The sequence below is a fragment of the Athene cunicularia genome (genome assembly GCF_003259725.1).
Source record: "Athene cunicularia isolate RWA chromosome 6 unlocalized genomic scaffold, athCun1 chr6_part1, whole genome shotgun sequence".
Lineage (NCBI taxonomy): Eukaryota > Metazoa > Chordata > Aves > Strigiformes > Strigidae > Athene > Athene cunicularia.
Window position 1 is genome coordinate 686578 of NW_020799105.1, and position 17573 is coordinate 704150.

The window sequence follows — 17573 nt, forward strand, 5'->3', positions numbered from 1 at the left end:
ATATATATGGACCCGTACACATCACTGGTAGCCTTGTTACTTGAAGTTGGTAAAACCAACTTCCAAAGTATTTGTGCTCATATAAAATAAAACTGTTATTTTGGATTGCAAATAAGTTATTTGTAAGAATGAGTACAACATGCAACTTCTTAGAAAGAACGTGATCTTTGCTTCTGTCCAAGGCTGACTTTACTGGCGAGTACGTGACGTGCTTACAGCTGCTTCTGCCTTGAGAATTTTGCCCTGCCTGTCAGAGTGGGCATGCTGCTATTTATATTGTAAAAATTCTGAGAAAAAAATGTATGGGGTTTTCAGGTGCTTATTACTTGTTAATTTCTGATTAATTTTCTGTGATGAAGATACTCAGGCTGATGGTTGAGATAAGAATTTCCAGTGTGTTCCAGAAGCAGTGGTGATATTGTTTGTAGAAAAAATTTTAAAAGTTTAAATACCAACCATTTAGTCTGTTTCATTATAGGATGGATCAGGAATTCTACAGGAGACACAGCATGTCTGAGGCTAAAGATGAAAACAGCTCATCTAAGACATTGTCAGCAGCAGCACGGAGGTCGTTCTTCAGAAGAAAGCATAAACACAAGCGAAGTGGTTCCAAAGATGGGAAGGATTTACTGGCCCTTGATACAATCAGTACAGATTCAATTCCTTTCTTAGATGGCAAGTACCTTTGTTATACTGGGAAGGGAGTTGCCTTTCCTTCTCTCTCATTTTAAACAGCTGCAGCGTGACACAATGAATAATGTTGCTTTCTGAATACAAATGGTGATCATATGTCCCATCACATATGGTGCCTTTAATAAGAACATTTTTTTGTATTAAATAACAAGCCAGAGTGTTTAAAATTATTATTTTTTTTAATTTATTCCTAGATCTTTTAGCATGAATGTTTCATTTGCAGAGGGAGATTGCTTTTTTGATGCAGGGTTTTGATCTTCCTTTCAACAGTTTAATTTCTGTCCAGGTCACCTAGTCTAGACAGAAATCCTGGGCACCACTCAAAAATCTTCACTTCTCTTTCTTCCCTTATCTACAAAAATCACATTGCTTACTTCCTTGGAAGATGCTTACTTGGAAGAGATCAACAAACCAAACCAGAGAAACCAAATATCATGTCTTGTTTACACTTTCAGGGAAAAATAGGAATGCTTGGTTTTAAAGTTCGGTTGAGGGTTGGGGGGGGAGAAGCACCTGGTTCAATTTGAGAAGTTTCAATTTTAGGCTGTGAAGTGGAAAATTGCATTAATGGCTAGTGCACGTTTTTTGTACTTGTCAAGACCTTCATACCTTGCAAGGGAGTTGTTTTCATAATTACTGTTAGGGTGCTTCTCCTTATATGAGGAATGCCAAGCAAGTAATTTATACTTTTAAAAGTAAATATTCTGTGTTTGTAGATTCTTCAAGTCTGGCATATCAGCGTGTACAGAAAGTGGACTGTACCTCTCCTAGGCCTGTCCTTATTCTAGGACCTTTACTTGATGCTGTGAAAGACATGTTGGTCAAAGAATCCCCTGGAAAATTTTGCAGATGTCCTCTTGGTAAGTATAGAAATATAACCAATTTATTCTTGCTTGGAATACACGATAGTAACATCTATATAGGAGAACTAAATGATAGTGCAAACATGGAAGAACCCCCAAGAATCTGATTTTGCAGACACTGTTTCATTAGCCTTGTTCTGTGCCTAAGGAATAGTAATTAAAGTGGATCTCTTCTTGTTCTGTGAAACAGAGGTTATGAAAGCTTCCCAACAAGCCATTGAACGGGGCGTGAAAGATTGTCTGTTTATCGATTATAAACGGAGGAGTGGACATTTTGATGTGACAACTGTGGCTTCAATAAAAGAGATAACCGAAAAGGTGAGTCACTTCTAATGCTGTAGTTCTTTGTACAACTTGCAATATATGGTCATATTATGTTAGGGGATGGAAATTATGTTAGGGTTGTCCTCCTTTAAGGCATTCAGAGACTTGTTCCCCAGGCTGCTGAGTAAAATAAAATTTACCTCACTTTGGCATGTAACTGTTTAAAGATTATTTTATGCAAGCTCACCGTTGTAGAAACTAGGAATGTCCATATTCTTTTACAGTATTTTAAAATAAAATTCGAATGTATTTTCTTAGATTTCACAGATTCCAACCCCCTTACCCCCCAAACAAGGATTTAGTTTTCTTAACTATTTAATTTAATTTCATTTAATCCAGTCATATAGAACATAAACATCATAAAACTCCTGGAGACAGATGTTAATTAAAATTTGTACATTGCTTATAGTTTTCTGTCAAACCACACAGAAGTCTTATTACTTTAATGCTTCTGTTTGCTTATGACTTCTGAAAGAGAAAATTAATATTTAAATTTGGAGAAATGTATTGCATGTATTTTATGAGGTTTTTTAATGAGTTTTCATTTCATTAACATTTTTAAAAGAGTTTTCATTTCATTAGTTCTTCAAATACTTTTATTTCTATCAATGTATGCTTTTGGTACTAAGAATGACATTTCTTGCAGTTTTTAATCTTCTGTCTTTTATTGTAAATCCTTTGGGTACAAATTGCTCAATAGCTACAAGATGCTAAATGTGTAGCAAAATTATATTGGGTTGCTATGGTTTAAGTAGAGGAGGAAATGGGGGATTTGTATGTGTGCTTGTGCTCTTCAACTGAATCTGTGTTTTGCATTTACCTTTGATCTTAGGATTGTCATTGTCTGCTTGATATCGCTCCTCATGCCATCGAACGGCTCCACAGTGTTCATATCTACCCTATTGTAATTTTTATTCGCTACAAAAATGCTAAACAAATCAAGTAAGTCTGTGAGTGTTATAGTTCAGGGGTGTTTATTTTAGCTTAAAATAAGCTTGTTACCTCTATTTTTTTTCTTTCATCCTAGTCATCTTAAATCTCTTTCAAATGTGGAAATTAATCCTTATAAAAACTGCTGTGAGGTAAATGGTCTTAACTTCATTTTGGTTGCATGACAATTAAGTGAATCTTTCAAAGAAATCAAACAATGTAGACTAAACTGTGCGTACTCCTGGAGGCACTCAGATCTTTCCTGCTGGCCTTTGTACTAAACCGTAAGACAGATATGGGTGAGATCCATTGAGGATTAAGTGGTGATCGTGACAAAGAGCTATTCTTCATCTTCTCAGTAGTGCCAACTGATTCATAACCTCTGCTTTCCCACCTTCATTCTCCAGTGAAAATGGCAAGGGAAGTCCCTTTTTGCCATGGAGTTTATATACTGTGGTCTTCTTGGGCTGTGCTCCTTCAGTAATTGCAAAGTTCCTGCTCAAATATAGCCAGGAACAGAACACAGGAATTAGAAATCCCAGTCCCTCCCCTAATGTTTGAGTAAGACTTCACACATTTTGGTAGATTGATTTGGCAAGAAGTGACATAATCTCCCAACGTAAGTATTAAGAAAGTTTTGTTGAGAGATCTTCTATTTGTGCTATCTTCATTTTGAAAGTTGAAGACTTCTTATATTCTTAATCTGTGGGTGAATTTGATGACTGTCTATTTAATAAAGAAGATAAGCATCACCACTTTCAAGTAGAAGCAAGACGTAAAGCAATCTGGTGTATTTCATTATCGCTGTAGGATCACACACTTCGATGATAAATGGAACTGTCATGTCTTCAGCCCCTTCGGAAATGGAATGGTGACCATTACAGCTGTTTCATTTATTTGGAAAGTTAGAGAGCAATTGAACTAGACAATCAAGGATTTCTACCAGTCATCAAAATGCACTGGCATGTTGTCTGTGCCTGTTATGAGCACCAAAGGTTTTTCCAAACAGCCTTTTGATATAATACAGGTTCTATTGGCGTTTGCTGAAATGTGTCACAGCAGTGATAGATTAGTAGTGATTTTTTTTAATTTATAAATTAAAATTGTGCTTCTCACTGCTGTAATAACCTATGCCTTATATTATTTCAATACATATCTACATGACCTTACTAGTTGATTATAAATTCTGCTTTCTTTTAAAGAAATCCCCTGCTGGGGGCCCGAAGTCTGATTTGGAGGAGAGTGTTACAAGCCTTGATTGGAATTAAGCGCTTCTTTTTTTACCATTTATATTTCTCAATTTTTTTAAAATTTTATTTCCAACCATTTGTATAATGGAAAAACAGTTATCTCAAAAAAATTGTCATATATAAGATGACAAAGAAATATTCTATTTGCTCAACACTTAGAACCCTAAAAGAGTGGTACTTGAGCCCAGCTTTGTGTAAGGAGTGCTGGAGTATATATGAGATGATGATTCGATACACATGAACTGAAAAAATTATATTTTATATTTTCTTCTTCAACCCTCTCCCATTCTCTGAGACTTTAAAGAAATATTGTCTTGGCCTGATAGCAAATAAATTTCTTATCAGATCCTTATGACTATGCTGATACTGCTGAAACACAGTAGATGGCACTCTATGTACAAGGCTATGCTTGCAAATTAATTAGCCTTTCACATTCACCCAACTGGAGGTAATAATTTCAAATCCATTAGAAAAACTAAAAATACTTTTATACAAGGTCTTTCTTCTTTTTCTTTCTTTTTTTTTTTTTTTTTTTTTTTTTTTTTTGCAGAGAGCAAAAAGACCCAATCTTCCTGAGGGACAAAGTTACACAAAAACATTCCAAAGAACAGTTTGAGACAGCTCAAAAAATAGAACAAGAGTATAGCAAGTATTTTACAGGTTAGTATTTAATCAATGTTTCACTGGGAACACAGTGGCAATTGAATCCATTTACACCATAATTCAAAAGATCTGATGTTCTTTCAAAGAGCACTTTTTTTTTTTCTCTGCCTTCCCTTTTGGTGAACTCATACTCTGGTGTTTTGTTTTACTGGGAGAGGAAATACCAGAAATCAGTACTACCTTGCTCTTATATGTTCTTATTTTAGCATTTTGTGAATATTCTGACCTCAAGAGATTCTGGAAAAGTTTTATTACAAGCCAGTAGTTTTGGAAGTATGGCCAAGATAATTTGACACAGTGTTGTCAGTTTTATACCATGTAAGGAGTTGAAGCTGGTTTGTAATTGAAAAAATAAACCAGAACCAAACAACAAAACCCTGTAGTGTGAATTAATGATTGTGAGACATACTTTACATCTTTTGAGAAAGAAAAAAAATTGTCAGAGGTTTCTTGAGCCTGTGTTGTAATTTTCAATAATGAAGTTCTACTTCAGAGGCCTTTTTAACATCATAAAGTATATTATATGAATCTTGGATTGTTGTTAATACTGCATTTTTACCAGTGAAAGAAAACTGTGAAGACTGTCTCTGCTTATTTCAGAGTATATTTGTTTATGGTCCCACATACATTGAAAAGAATGGAGATAAAATTCTAGCTGTCTCGATGTGGATGGCAAGAAAACTTGAAAAGAAAAAAACAAAACAAATTTTATTAAACACCACTATACCAGCCAAAACCCAACTTTCGTACCCCAAACAATGGGATTCTTACAGAAATGCTTTGAGGCATACCTTGCCAAGTGGAGGGAGGGAAGGGGAATGTATTTAGTGAAGAGCTATCTTAGCACATCCTGAGAGAATCTGCATGTTCTCAACAGAGAACCTGGTATGTAATAGCCATGCAGATGTTCATTTAAATAGTACATACTTAAACCTTCACAGAACTTGAAATGTGTATGGCCAGATTGGATGTTATCTCCTGCTCCTTGTTAAGTCATTTGTTGCATTTTAATTTCACCCTGATAGTTAAAGTAGCACTGAGTCCAAGGGAGTCCTATCTGTATCTTTCCACATGCCCTGTGGGAAGGGCCTCCCTCTGGTTGTGCCAAGTGCAGTGGACTCCAGCTGTCATCAACATTTCCAGATGCTGGTAGTCAGAGGATTGGTGTTTAAACTGTATTGACATTCAAGCTTGTTGAAATTACAATGTTGTGCGTAAAATAAGCCTGTAGATAGGCATGTTGAACATGGTAGCTTCCTCATGAAGCTATGTGACACACTCCCTTAGACCCGAGCTCTGTGACTGCTTCATGAAGTTCATTTTTTGACTAATGATCCTTTCAAGTTGGCTTTGTTTCCTGTACCAAGTTGTGAGCATAGTGTGTAATCTGAATCACTTTCTCACTGCCATTTGTCACTTTCATAGACACTGTCATTTATTGTGTTCTGTATTCAAATTCACCTGACATCATTAACTGTAGTATATACTGCAGGGTCAACTAATATTTTTAGTGAGATCAGATGATCTCTTTTCAAAAATGGAAATTATTTAAGACCTTCCATATTTTTTTTTACTGTTAGTGGTAGCTGAGGCCAGAAGCTTTGCTGATGTATTCTCAAGTCAATAAGTTCCTCACTTTTTAAGTTTTAAGCTAATAATTTCTCCTCTTCTGTGTCCGTGTTGGAATTTTACTCTTTATGACTGTTAAGTTTAGCAAGAGTAGAATGCAAGGTGTTCCTTTATCTTTGAAATTGATTTTCAGGTAGTTGCTTGGTGTTGGCCTTTTTGTTTCCTTGAATGTAGTTGACAGTAAGAATCAGTGTAGCAACTGCTGTTGTTTTATATTTAGCTCATCAATTTGTGAGCTGCTTAATAATTTACTTCTAATATTTGTAAATAGTGTCTAGCTGCCACAGCTATAGTCTCTATGTATACTATCACATAAATATAAAATTCTTAACATCAGTGCTGAACAGAGAAGTTTTATTATAGCAGGTTCTGACCATCTTCAGACTTAAACTTTGCCACCTGATGCCTCTGAAAATAGTACATGGAGGCCTCTAACAAAACAGTTGTCTTAGTTGATTATAGCCATCATTTCTATGACTTGGGCTGTTTTAAGAGCTAGAAGAGGAAACTATATTGAATGTTTGATCTCTTTGCTCCATTTATTCTTTTTCTTGTTTTAACAGTCATGTATCTGGCAAATACTGAATCAGGTAGATTAATTCTGATCTGGTGATAAAGATTTTGCAGAAAAATGAAGGACTGCTCTTTTTAATTCCTCATAACTGTTCCAGTCTCATTTATGGGGGGTGTGTGTGTGTGTGTGTTTCTTTTTCTCCAGGCATTGTCCAGGGAGGAGCCCTTTCAAGCATTTGCACTCAGATTATGACAACTGTCGATCAAGAACAGAACAAAGTCCTGTGGATTCCAGCTGGCCCACTGTAGATTTATTTCGCTGTGAAACTACTTTGCAGATGTAAATAACCAACTAACTTTCTATCCAACAGACTGCCCATTTCTGTCTTTATAAAGTTATTCATAAGTGATTTCTGTTTCATGAAGGGGAATGATAACACTGAACACACAAGGACCTGACGAGGCATTTGGGAAGGGGAAGATCACCAAGCTTGTCTCTTACGTTGTACATGTACACGTGACAGGTTGTCATGAGGGGCTGAGACCTGTGTGTACTTGTCCACGAGTAATGAATTTAACAATGCTGCAAAACCCTGTAGAATGACAAGTTTACAAAAACCTTTTCAAAGTATTTGTTGTTGCTGTTTACTTGAATGTCTTTTTTGGGTTTGTTTTGGTTTGGTTTTTTGTTTGTTTTTTTTAACTCTGTGTCCTTTCATTTAATGAGGTAACTCTCCAAAACAGAGTGAAATTTCTGAATATGAGCAAATGGCTTATGTGCAGTGTAACTCTAAATTGCAATTTTGACCGTTTCTAAGGACATTGTTGACTTGACAACCAGGTAATAACGTGGAATTGAATTGGTACGTCTTGGGAGTTAGCTCAGAAGGAAGTACACTCCTCTACAGGGCAGACCACTGTTTGTATCCTGTCAGCGCTTGTCTGTCAAAGATATCGTTTCTTGTTTTATGCATGAATCTAATATTTAAATGGCATAATATATCTGAACAATCCAAGCTTAATGTGTTGAGAACTAATTTTTGGTTGTTGGGCCTGGATTAAGTACTGTTGGGGAAGAGTCATAAGCTAGGCCTAGCATGCTGTGTTCTGTCACTTTTAGATACTGTAAATATGGAAAGCTTATGTCAGTGCAATTTTGCAGCGTAATTCTTAAGCTTTGTACTTCAATGTGTAGCATTCACATAGATCGTTTTTATTTAAGGGCAGCCACAGTTTTAGGGCTTTGATTAAAAGCCTGTAGAAAGGTACTAAGTTTTGTTTTCACTGTCAAAAAATAAGTGATTGTTTAGTCTTGGTTGCAATACTTATTTACCTATTGTACCGAACTCCATTGTATCAGTTCCCTTTTTGGTTTTTTGCACTTCTGACTCTGTGTTCCTAACACAGGTTTTGTACCTGTCTCTTCTGTCTCTTGTGCCATGTGTCCTGGGTACTGTATTTTGTTTTTAAAATATCATTTGAGTAGAACTGCTTCTCGGTCACTGTTCCTAACATTTCATTATGTAGGGTTTCTAGTTTTAAACTACAGGTTGTAGTTTTGCTTCTGTTTGCAGCTTTTTTAATTAAAAAAAGGGATTCTTCTTGCACAGTTCTTCAAAGATCTGGTCCTAAATTTAAATTCTGTTTTACAGATGCTAATCTCTACTTCAAAATACCTTATATAGTATTTATATAGTTATATACTATATAGAGTATTCTGAACGACAATATATAGTATTTTATATAGTATTATACCATACTATTAGAATACTGTATATATAAAAATTAAAAAACAGGAAATGGTATGGATGACTTACTAGTCAAAGTACTTCTCATAGTGAGGGACAGCAGTTGTTTTTTGTTTATCTTACTTTTTGTTTGTTTTTTAAAGTTTGAGGTTAGAGTAGACTCCAGTGGTACAACTGAAACAGACAGGTACTGTTCTGACATGAATTTTCTGTATTAAAATGAAAATGTCACTTTGTATCAAAAAAAAAAAGTTAAAGAAACTGATTACTAAATAAAGGTCAATTTCTATAACTTGACTTGTGTGTAAAAGGTGCATATAGCTAATGTTTTACTTGACTGTATTAAGTTGATCCCTCATAGAAGGCTTTATTTTCTGGCTAAAATTGGCACATAAAAGTTCAAGCACCCATCTTGAGAAGAGCAAGTTTTGGTTTTGTGTTTTTGCCCAGCCTTGCATATGTAAATACCAAAGATGCTCAAAAACTGCAGAACACAAGTGAGATGTCGGTTGTGTTAACATATTGTTAACATTCTGGTCCAGTGGTGTTAAGGATTTCAAACAGAAATGCAATTGATTGGATGGAGGCTTTAACTGGAGAACGGGTCTATCACTGTTATTTTCAAGAGTCACTGGAAAACAGAGGAAACCTAATAGGCAAAGACATGAATCACTAACTTAGAGGCACACTGTAGAAGTCCGTGACTCAGTTTTTATAGTTCAGACAGAGCAGCCTCTTCTGTTCACTGAGTTTTCTGAAAGCTTGGGGAAAGTAATAGTTGCATGTTAACTTTTCTGCTTCATTAGTTGCTTTATTCTCAGATGCTAAATAGCATGAACTGAATTGGTGGATGGTCAGTTTTCTTGTAATCTGCCTACCTTGTTATAGGCTTCAGTCATAAGACAGTACTTGCAACTTATCTGCTTTTCTTGAAAAAACCCACCACAGTGCTAACTTCTAACAGAGGATGAAGAAAATGAGAATAAGCAGGTTCTGGCAGGTCAGTAACAGCCATACCTTGAATATCTTCTGATCAGAAGGAAGTGCAATTGAAGTCTTGATTAAACACTAGAAAGATTCCTTTAGCTTAGATGAAGAGTTTCCCTACACAAAATTTTATTTTATAATACTAAATGCTGTAGCTAAATTTGGCCATTGTTCTGAAAAGAATAACTTTGTCCAAGTGTTTAAATATAGTTCTGTATTTTAAAAAATAGATTAAAAGTAATATGTATTTTTAAAATAGGTTAAAAGTAATAGGTAGATAAAAAATGTCTGAAAATTTCACGCGCATTCTCATAAGTTACCATGCAGCATGTATGGCTGCAGGTAAGGAGTTAGCTAGAAATCAGCATCTTTTAACTTAATTTCTCCATAGTTAAACTGACATAAAATGGCTGAAGATACTGCAGCCCATACATATGATCTGTTGTTAATGCGTTCTGTTTCCTTTCAAACCTTTGCATTCTGTTCACAGTGACGTGAATTGCAGGGCAAGTGTTTGTTTGCAAGATCCAGAATTACACTCCAACAGCTGCCAACCTCTCCACCTCAGACAAGGGTCCTTTTTCAGTGTCTGATAAATTAGGAGGCCATATCATAATCCGTTTTAGCAAATGCAAACATTGCTTTAAGCAGTCATGAACAGCTTTCCTAGTTGCATCTTGTATGAATGTATTCATGGTTAAGTAGAGTCTTGTAATCTTTTCTAGATTTCTGTTTAAGGCTCCATGTCATTTTTAAGATTCTATGCCTGCATTTCACAATGCACAGTTTCTTTTAAAATACACTGACACTGAGAAAATGCTCACTGGCTTGGAAACTAAAGAGACTGCTGTGAAAAATACAGATACCCAGCAAGGCAGACTTTGGTGTTGTGCAACAACTAGAAAAGGTCCCAGGCCTGCAGTAGAAACTGAACTATATAAAAAAAGGTGCTTGTCCTCTCCCTGTAAATTTTCTTACAGCTGCTGTGACAGTGCGTGTAAGGGTTTCTTATTCATTTAGTTGCTTTTAAAGAGGGTTTTGTGTTTGGGTTTTTTTTTTTTTTTTTTCAATCTTAATTCTTTGTCATTTTGCTTAGAAAATATCTTGGTATTTGTCACCATTTGAAAAAAATGTGGTTTTGATGAACAGTTGGTAGCAAACTTTTTAACTATTCAGTTTGGCTTCTTTCTCTCTCAGTATTCAAAGAGATGGTTTTCTAGCACTACCCAAATGGTATGAGTAAGAATTCAAACCCCAGGTGAATTAGGCGATCCTGTTACTTAAGTAAACATACTAGCCTAACTTGGAATTGTTCAACTCTGTTTTAACAAACAATTCCTTACAAGCTTTCATAAGAATGGTTATTACCTTATAAACAATTTTAAATGAATGTCATAACTTTTATTTAAAAGTCATCTAGATTAATCCTTTTCTTGAAGTAAACTGTGCATAAGAAGCATACTGTGACTAAAAGAATTCAAAACTGGAAGTTATATTGTAGACCTCCAATACAGAAGATGTTTTGAATTTTTTTATGTTTATTTTATCTTTAACTTAAATACTTGTTACTGTTTTTAAAAGTATTCTGATTTCAGTAGATCCCATTCAAATCAGAGTTTGTAATTAATTTTCTTCTACAGACCTGGTAAAGTTGCAGTGAGTTTCTTTTCCCCTACTGTAAAATGTGACATTCCAGATGATTTTTACATGCAAATTTTTAAAATATGAGTCTTTTTTCTAAAAATGTAGAAGGGAAAATGTCAGAGACCTAATTGTTTTAAGAAGCAAATCACCAAAATCTTTGAACGATGTAACCTAGTCACTTCATATTGTAGTGAATTATCTGTCATTGCTGTGTATTATTAACACTACATTATATGCTAAATGTGCATGTTCACTGGGTTATTTTCTGTGTCTTGTCATATTGAAGGAAATAACACCAGTGGCTGAGGAAGCTTTCAGAGATATGCTATTTTGGTTTATAACCCTATCTTGACTTACGACCCTTTCCTTCACTTGTTCACAGTATAATGTCCAAGAGCTAGAATACTACTTCTCCTACTTAAGAAAAACAAACAACCGAAAACCGAAATAGTGCGCCCACCCCAACCCACAAAACAAAGCAACCCCCTCCCCCGGGCCTCAAACCCTACTTCTTAAATGTCCAGTTTGGCCTTTCTTACAATGTTGTGTCCTTCCCGCCTTCTAAAGGTCTATTAAAAGTTCAGAAAACAAAGACAGCAATTTACTCTTAATCCATGTACATACTGCATATTTAACAATACACTGATGTCTCCAAAATTGTAAACAAGTCTGCCAAGACATTAAATATTTTCAACAGCTTGGAAAAAAAATCCATTTCTCGATAAAATTTCATGTATATTTGCAATGGCTTTTTTCTTTTAAAGTTTTTTCAGTGCAAATGTGAATGACATTTCTTATGTAATCTTCTCTATGCCCTTACTCCAAAGACAGGGGATAATCTGCTTTCTGAAGATGGTGACTTTGATATTCAGAGAAAGTGACCCTTTTCACACAACTTTTGCATCTGGTTTTGCTGCAGATTCATCTTATCTCATTAGCAATAATGCCCATTATTAAAATCATCATAATTCTTTCATTTGCCAAATCTGCCTTAGTATTTGAGTTTAGCATTTAGATGCTCAAATCATCTAGTTGTTTAACATAATAAAGACAATATTTGTGGCCCACCTGTGACAAACCTAATGTTTTAGTTTTCGAGCTTGTCTGATGTTTGGCTAGTATAAGCAATAAAAGGCTGAAAATGCATTGCGTCATCTAAGTATGTGCCAGGGGTCTAAACACAACTGTGAGTCTTACAGTTCTGTGATGAAAATAACTGTTAGTTATAGCATTTTGAGAGGATAATTCCAGTGGAGTCAACCAAGAGATCCTGAGGTAAGAGATAGAAACTTATTCTCAGCTGTGAAGAGATTATTTGAGAGTGGTAGCAATTGGTTACATCATTATAGTAACAAGTAGTTTTGTGATGCAAAGACGAGTAAGTGCAATTAGTGAAGAAACCCAACACATGTAGCTGAATTCCAGATCAGTGATACAAGCTGCATGTACACAGCAACCCTTTAGGTCGGTCCCATGGTGGCAAGTGTGTATAACTTATATCTGGGATTGGCTGAAATGTGTGGCTTTGCAGAGCTTCTGGCTGCAAATGTGTTTCTGACATTTAAATGAATACTCATACTCTTATACCCTGACTTGTACTGAAGTAAAAAATGTGTGGTTAATAGCTGCAATTATAGTGTCATCTGTTGAGACCTGCTCTGACTGATTTGCAGTTCAATTATTTATGAATAATTTTTCAGGGTGTTACCACATATTTTGTGCCAGTGAATATTTTACAGCTGCAAAGTAATTCAAATGAAGTTGTGAAAATCAATTGCATATCCTCTGCCTCCTCTTGGCCTTACATGGCAGAGTTTCCCTCAGAGCTGGAACATTTGAACTCCAAGACACTTGAATTCCTCTCTGATGCTGACACTGCTCTGTTGTCCTGCGCAGGACATGATCAGAGCTGTCTCCTGACAGCGTGGAGTAATGAAACGGTGGGGCTGCACTGGCTTCAGTCCACAACTGTGCTCCTTCATGGGATACTTCATAATGTTTCAGTCTTTGCATGATTTAACCCTAGCAAGATGCTTCCAGTCCTGGCTCTGTGCTAGCAGTTCTGTGCCTTCTGGAGCTCAAATGGGGTTTCTGATCAGCAATTGCTGATGCATTTTTCCTTTCAGTTCTCTTTTCTGCTAGGGAATCATACACACATGTATAGTTTTGCTAAGTGCTTCATGATATTTTTCTCAGAATAGGAGTGAGCTTCTAGTTATGTGAGAACTATATTATGGATACATCACAAGCCTTATCCTTCTTTTACTGTTATATTCAGCTTTAGTTTCCCGTTGCTTTATAGTCTCGCTACCATTACTAGATAAATCTTTCAAGGTGTCTCCCATCAAGTGCAGCCTTCCTGTTTGACCCATTTCCTTGCTTCATGCTTCACTTGTGTCATTGCTCCTCAACTCGTTGCACATCTAAAATCTCAGAGATATTTTTTCCATTGCTGATGCAACCTAATCTCTCTCATCCTCACCCTGTTACCTAATACTAAAGTATTTTGGCACATTATGTAAAGTCTGTTTCATAAAGCATACTGTGCCATTGTGTATTAATTACTGATTTGATTCTAGACACTTGTTATACTCACTGTTGACGATCTTGTGAACAGCAGCGGCTGATCCACTCCAGCATTCAGCAGCCTGCAATTTCAGATGTTTTAACAAGGATTCCATGTCCACAGTTACTGAAAGTGATGCCTTACTACATTTCCATCAGTGTCAGCAGTACATTTGTAAAAGAACCTACTTGGTAAGCAACAGAACACAACTTAAGAAAGTACACACACCTGCCTTAGGATCCTATGACCTTTGCTGGCTTTACAGAGGCTGCAGTCTTTGAATCAATTTGGATTTCACTCTGTACTGTTCTGACTGTGATAACACAACACTGGTAAGGTATGCAGAAGTATAACTGAACTGACTTGCTATATATTACTGAGATCCACAAATGGTGCTTGACCTTCACTAGAAATAAACTATCATTTTTCTAATTTTAACCTTTTTTGCTATAATTTATTATGTTACTGAAATTACAAGAGGTCAGTTTATAAAAAGAGTTCTGAAATGCTGGAACTCACCTGAAGTAGCCATATTTCTCTTGTTTATTTCTCATCCTACTCTTGCACTAAAGCCCGATTTTTATTTTACACCCTCTGAACTGTCAGTCATTTGAAGATGTAGGCAGTCTGTAATACACAATATGGTGGAAAGAACAAGAACAGCAGCAAATCAGTGTTGGATATTGGAAGTCATGGGCCCTTAAAATCCTTTTTAGTTCTCTTACCTGCAGAAAGAACTACTCAGAAACAGAACCCTTTTGTGAAACAATTAAGCCAGAGTTTAATATTTTTTCTTGCTCTCAGCACTCTGATAATGAGACTTTCAATATCTTAACTCCCTTATTTTTAGAAATCATCTGATGTCCAGACCAAACTCATCTGTGTGGCACCTTAATACTTGTGCTTATAAAAATACTATTTTAACTTCTCTTAGTATATGTACTTTATGATGCAGAGCACTTTCAGCTTTTGTTTTACTAGCCTAAACAAACTTACCTCTTAGACTCTTAAATGATAGGTTCTTCATTCCTGCTACCTCTTCTCGGTATCTTTTCTAGATTGAATGAAGCTACTTTGGTTAGCCAGAGTTTTACTTATCACATGATCAAATGGAAATGTTGCTTTCCAGGCATTAAGAATAATAACCTTGGTAAAGGAACGGAGCTTTCTTCTTGTAGCACAGAACAATGAAATTTATTGGAGCAAGGAAGAGTCTATTTACAGAAAGCTCCTAGCTCTGACACAATCTTATCTTGCTCTTTAAAACAGAGATGGCTGGTTATTTTTCCATTCAATTCTTAAAGAAGGTCTGTAATCCAGAGACAAATTTCAATTATCCTAGATGTAGATGTGATGTATTTCAGTGTTGTTTTTTTGGTTTTTGGGGTTTTTTTAATGGCTTTTTGTTACCCCCTGCTACTTACTGGATGAGTTTTTTGTTTAAGTAAGGGTTTGTTCCATCATAAACGATTGAGTTGTTCTGCTTGATGGTGTGATTTCATGGTTCTATAGTCACTCCAAACAGAAGTGGCCTATTCCTCAGTGCAGTAGGGGGTGAGGGAAAGTTAGCAATCTGGGATTCCCATTTGAGTATATATTCCTGTGCTTTATGAGTGTGGTGGTTTGTTTTCTCTTTTGTTTGTTCTGTTTTTTTAAAAAATCTAATTCTGCAGATACCATGCACACCAAGAACACTCCTGAAAATCAGTGCTACTACTGATAAGTAAATAACCAATATATGGTTTGTTAGTCAGTGTGAAACAGAAGAATGACAAAATTTTTTAGAATGAAGCTGATGGGTCACAAAAAAACCCAAACCCTGATGTTCAGGTTTTCAATTATTTAGACTTGTGTTTGATTTTTTATTTTTTTTTTTTTTAATATACCTACCTTAAAAAGGTGTTTTGAGCCTGAAAGTTATATGTGGAAATGTAAGTGAATTGGAATGGAATTTTTCATTTGATAAACATTGAAATGAGGCATTAAGTCTCAGCAAAAGGAAGGCTGTTGTTCTATTTCATCTTTTCTTGGTATTCACTATTTTCAGGAAAACATTGGGCAATTTCTGAAAAAGAAAGGACCTTTTACTCAAAACAGGAGTTATACTGTGTAATTACTCATCATTAAAATTCGGTTTAGGGATTTTTACTGCATGTAGTACAGAATGCAACAGAGGAAAAAAATATTTCTGGTATGTGAATGAGTCTAAATCTTTCTTTTCCTATTATTTTATAATAATATGACCAGTACAAAAACTACAACAGATGACAAAAAGACGCTAAAAATTATTTTTTCAGCAGAAACAATAATACATGGAAGATGACTTGCGTTTATCAAAGTGTTCTTTTAAAATGCAAGAAACTCTCCCTTGATTCAAACTGACACATCAAACATTATCTCTGACACTCATTTTTATAGCTACAACATCTCGTTTACATTTTATGCTGCATATAGCACTGTTGGTTTTTTCTTCCAAGATTAAGAGCAGACTTTTAAAGTGTCATCCTCAAGGTCACAAGCCTGGCAGAAAATTCTTCTCTTTATTTTGTAAATCGTAAAAACCTTCAATAACCAAAGAACCAAACCAGACAATCATGTTTAGGTTAAAGTAAAAGAATATGTTTTCTATGACAATGTCTTTCATAAGACAGAAAGTATTAGCAAAATCAATGGTGAAAACTTGCAGACTTAGTGATGACTGTAAATCAACGGCTACCACACATGGCATGAAAAAACAAAGCGACTGCATCTTCAAATAGTGTATGTTGCAGTCTATAATGCACAATTAATGGGAGTTCAGATAATGGTCATTCTGAAGGGATTGAAAAGTATTGCATACTTCTTATCTGTAAATCCAACATTTCTAGTGTGTTAAATCCAAACACCTATTACGGGCTATTTTGTAGCAATCACTCTAAATTGATGAAGGCATACTAAGCCTTGTATGGCCACAGACCTTTAGTTGAGACCAGACAATAATAATCTAGTCTCTAAAGTATGCAAAAAGCATGAGAGCACATCAGGCTGACTGGCTCAGTGTCAAGTCCTACTTATAAAAGGTATGACTTAAAATGGAAAGCTTTTGTGACAGTTTATGCTGAGTAACTCAATGTGTATAGCCTGTGCAGAGTTATTTTCCACCTATTTGTGAATACATAAGCAGGGAAATTGGCTTTAAACACAGAGGGCTGCAGACAGTACTTTTGTTTAGTCAAATATTTTTCCAATGGACATTTAACTAGTTCTAATTTATGGACTGCAGATGGTTTTTCTTCATTAGTAATTGTTTTTCCAGAAGATAACTCTGTATGAAAAATTGTAAGCATTCATGAGCTCTTTTATCATAGGTAAAGCTCCTTCTTTGAAACCATGTGATTTTCTTAAATGAAAAATCAAGGCGACTTCCTCAAACCTCTAAAACCTACTGTTATATTTTGTTTTTTCTTAGAGGCAAAGGCTGTTAAATTGCATTCTTTCTTTGGAAGGAAAATAGGTGTTTATAGAATGCAGGCATAATAGAAGTTCACTAGAAGTGCCTCTGCTTTTAACTTGAGTAAGATGCAATGGCATCAGATCAAAATATCAGATATAAGTCCTGAAAACTCTTTAGAATCCCCCTGTGTTCAAAATTAAGTGTTCAGAATTTGCTGATAATTAAAAAGTGTTGTTTTGTGACTCGTGAGCAAAGTTTGATTTTTTTTTTGTGTCTCTGTCCTTGTCTCACTAAAATAGACACTTTACCCCTTGCTGTAGGAAGAAGAAC

The 17573-nt window shown here is 35.5% G+C and overlaps 1 protein-coding gene across 3 annotated transcripts in view; it reads left to right on the forward strand.

The window, feature by feature from the left end:
• The window catches only part of DLG5 (discs large MAGUK scaffold protein 5), a 75742-nt gene extending 67287 nt beyond the window's left edge, over window positions 1-8455 (forward strand). For all 3 annotated transcript variants that reach the window (XM_026851265.1, XM_026851266.1, XM_026851267.1), the window contains 6 exons: window positions 479-675; window positions 1410-1553; window positions 1747-1874; window positions 2713-2822; window positions 4611-4720; window positions 7071-8455. In XM_026851265.1, coding sequence (XP_026707066.1) covers window positions 479-675; window positions 1410-1553; window positions 1747-1874; window positions 2713-2822; window positions 4611-4720; window positions 7071-7174 — 793 coding nt within the window. In that variant the 3' untranslated portion in view covers window positions 7175-8455. The remainder of the gene's footprint in view (window positions 1-478; window positions 676-1409; window positions 1554-1746; window positions 1875-2712; window positions 2823-4610; window positions 4721-7070) is intronic.
• Window positions 8456-17573: the final 9118 nt, after the last annotated feature.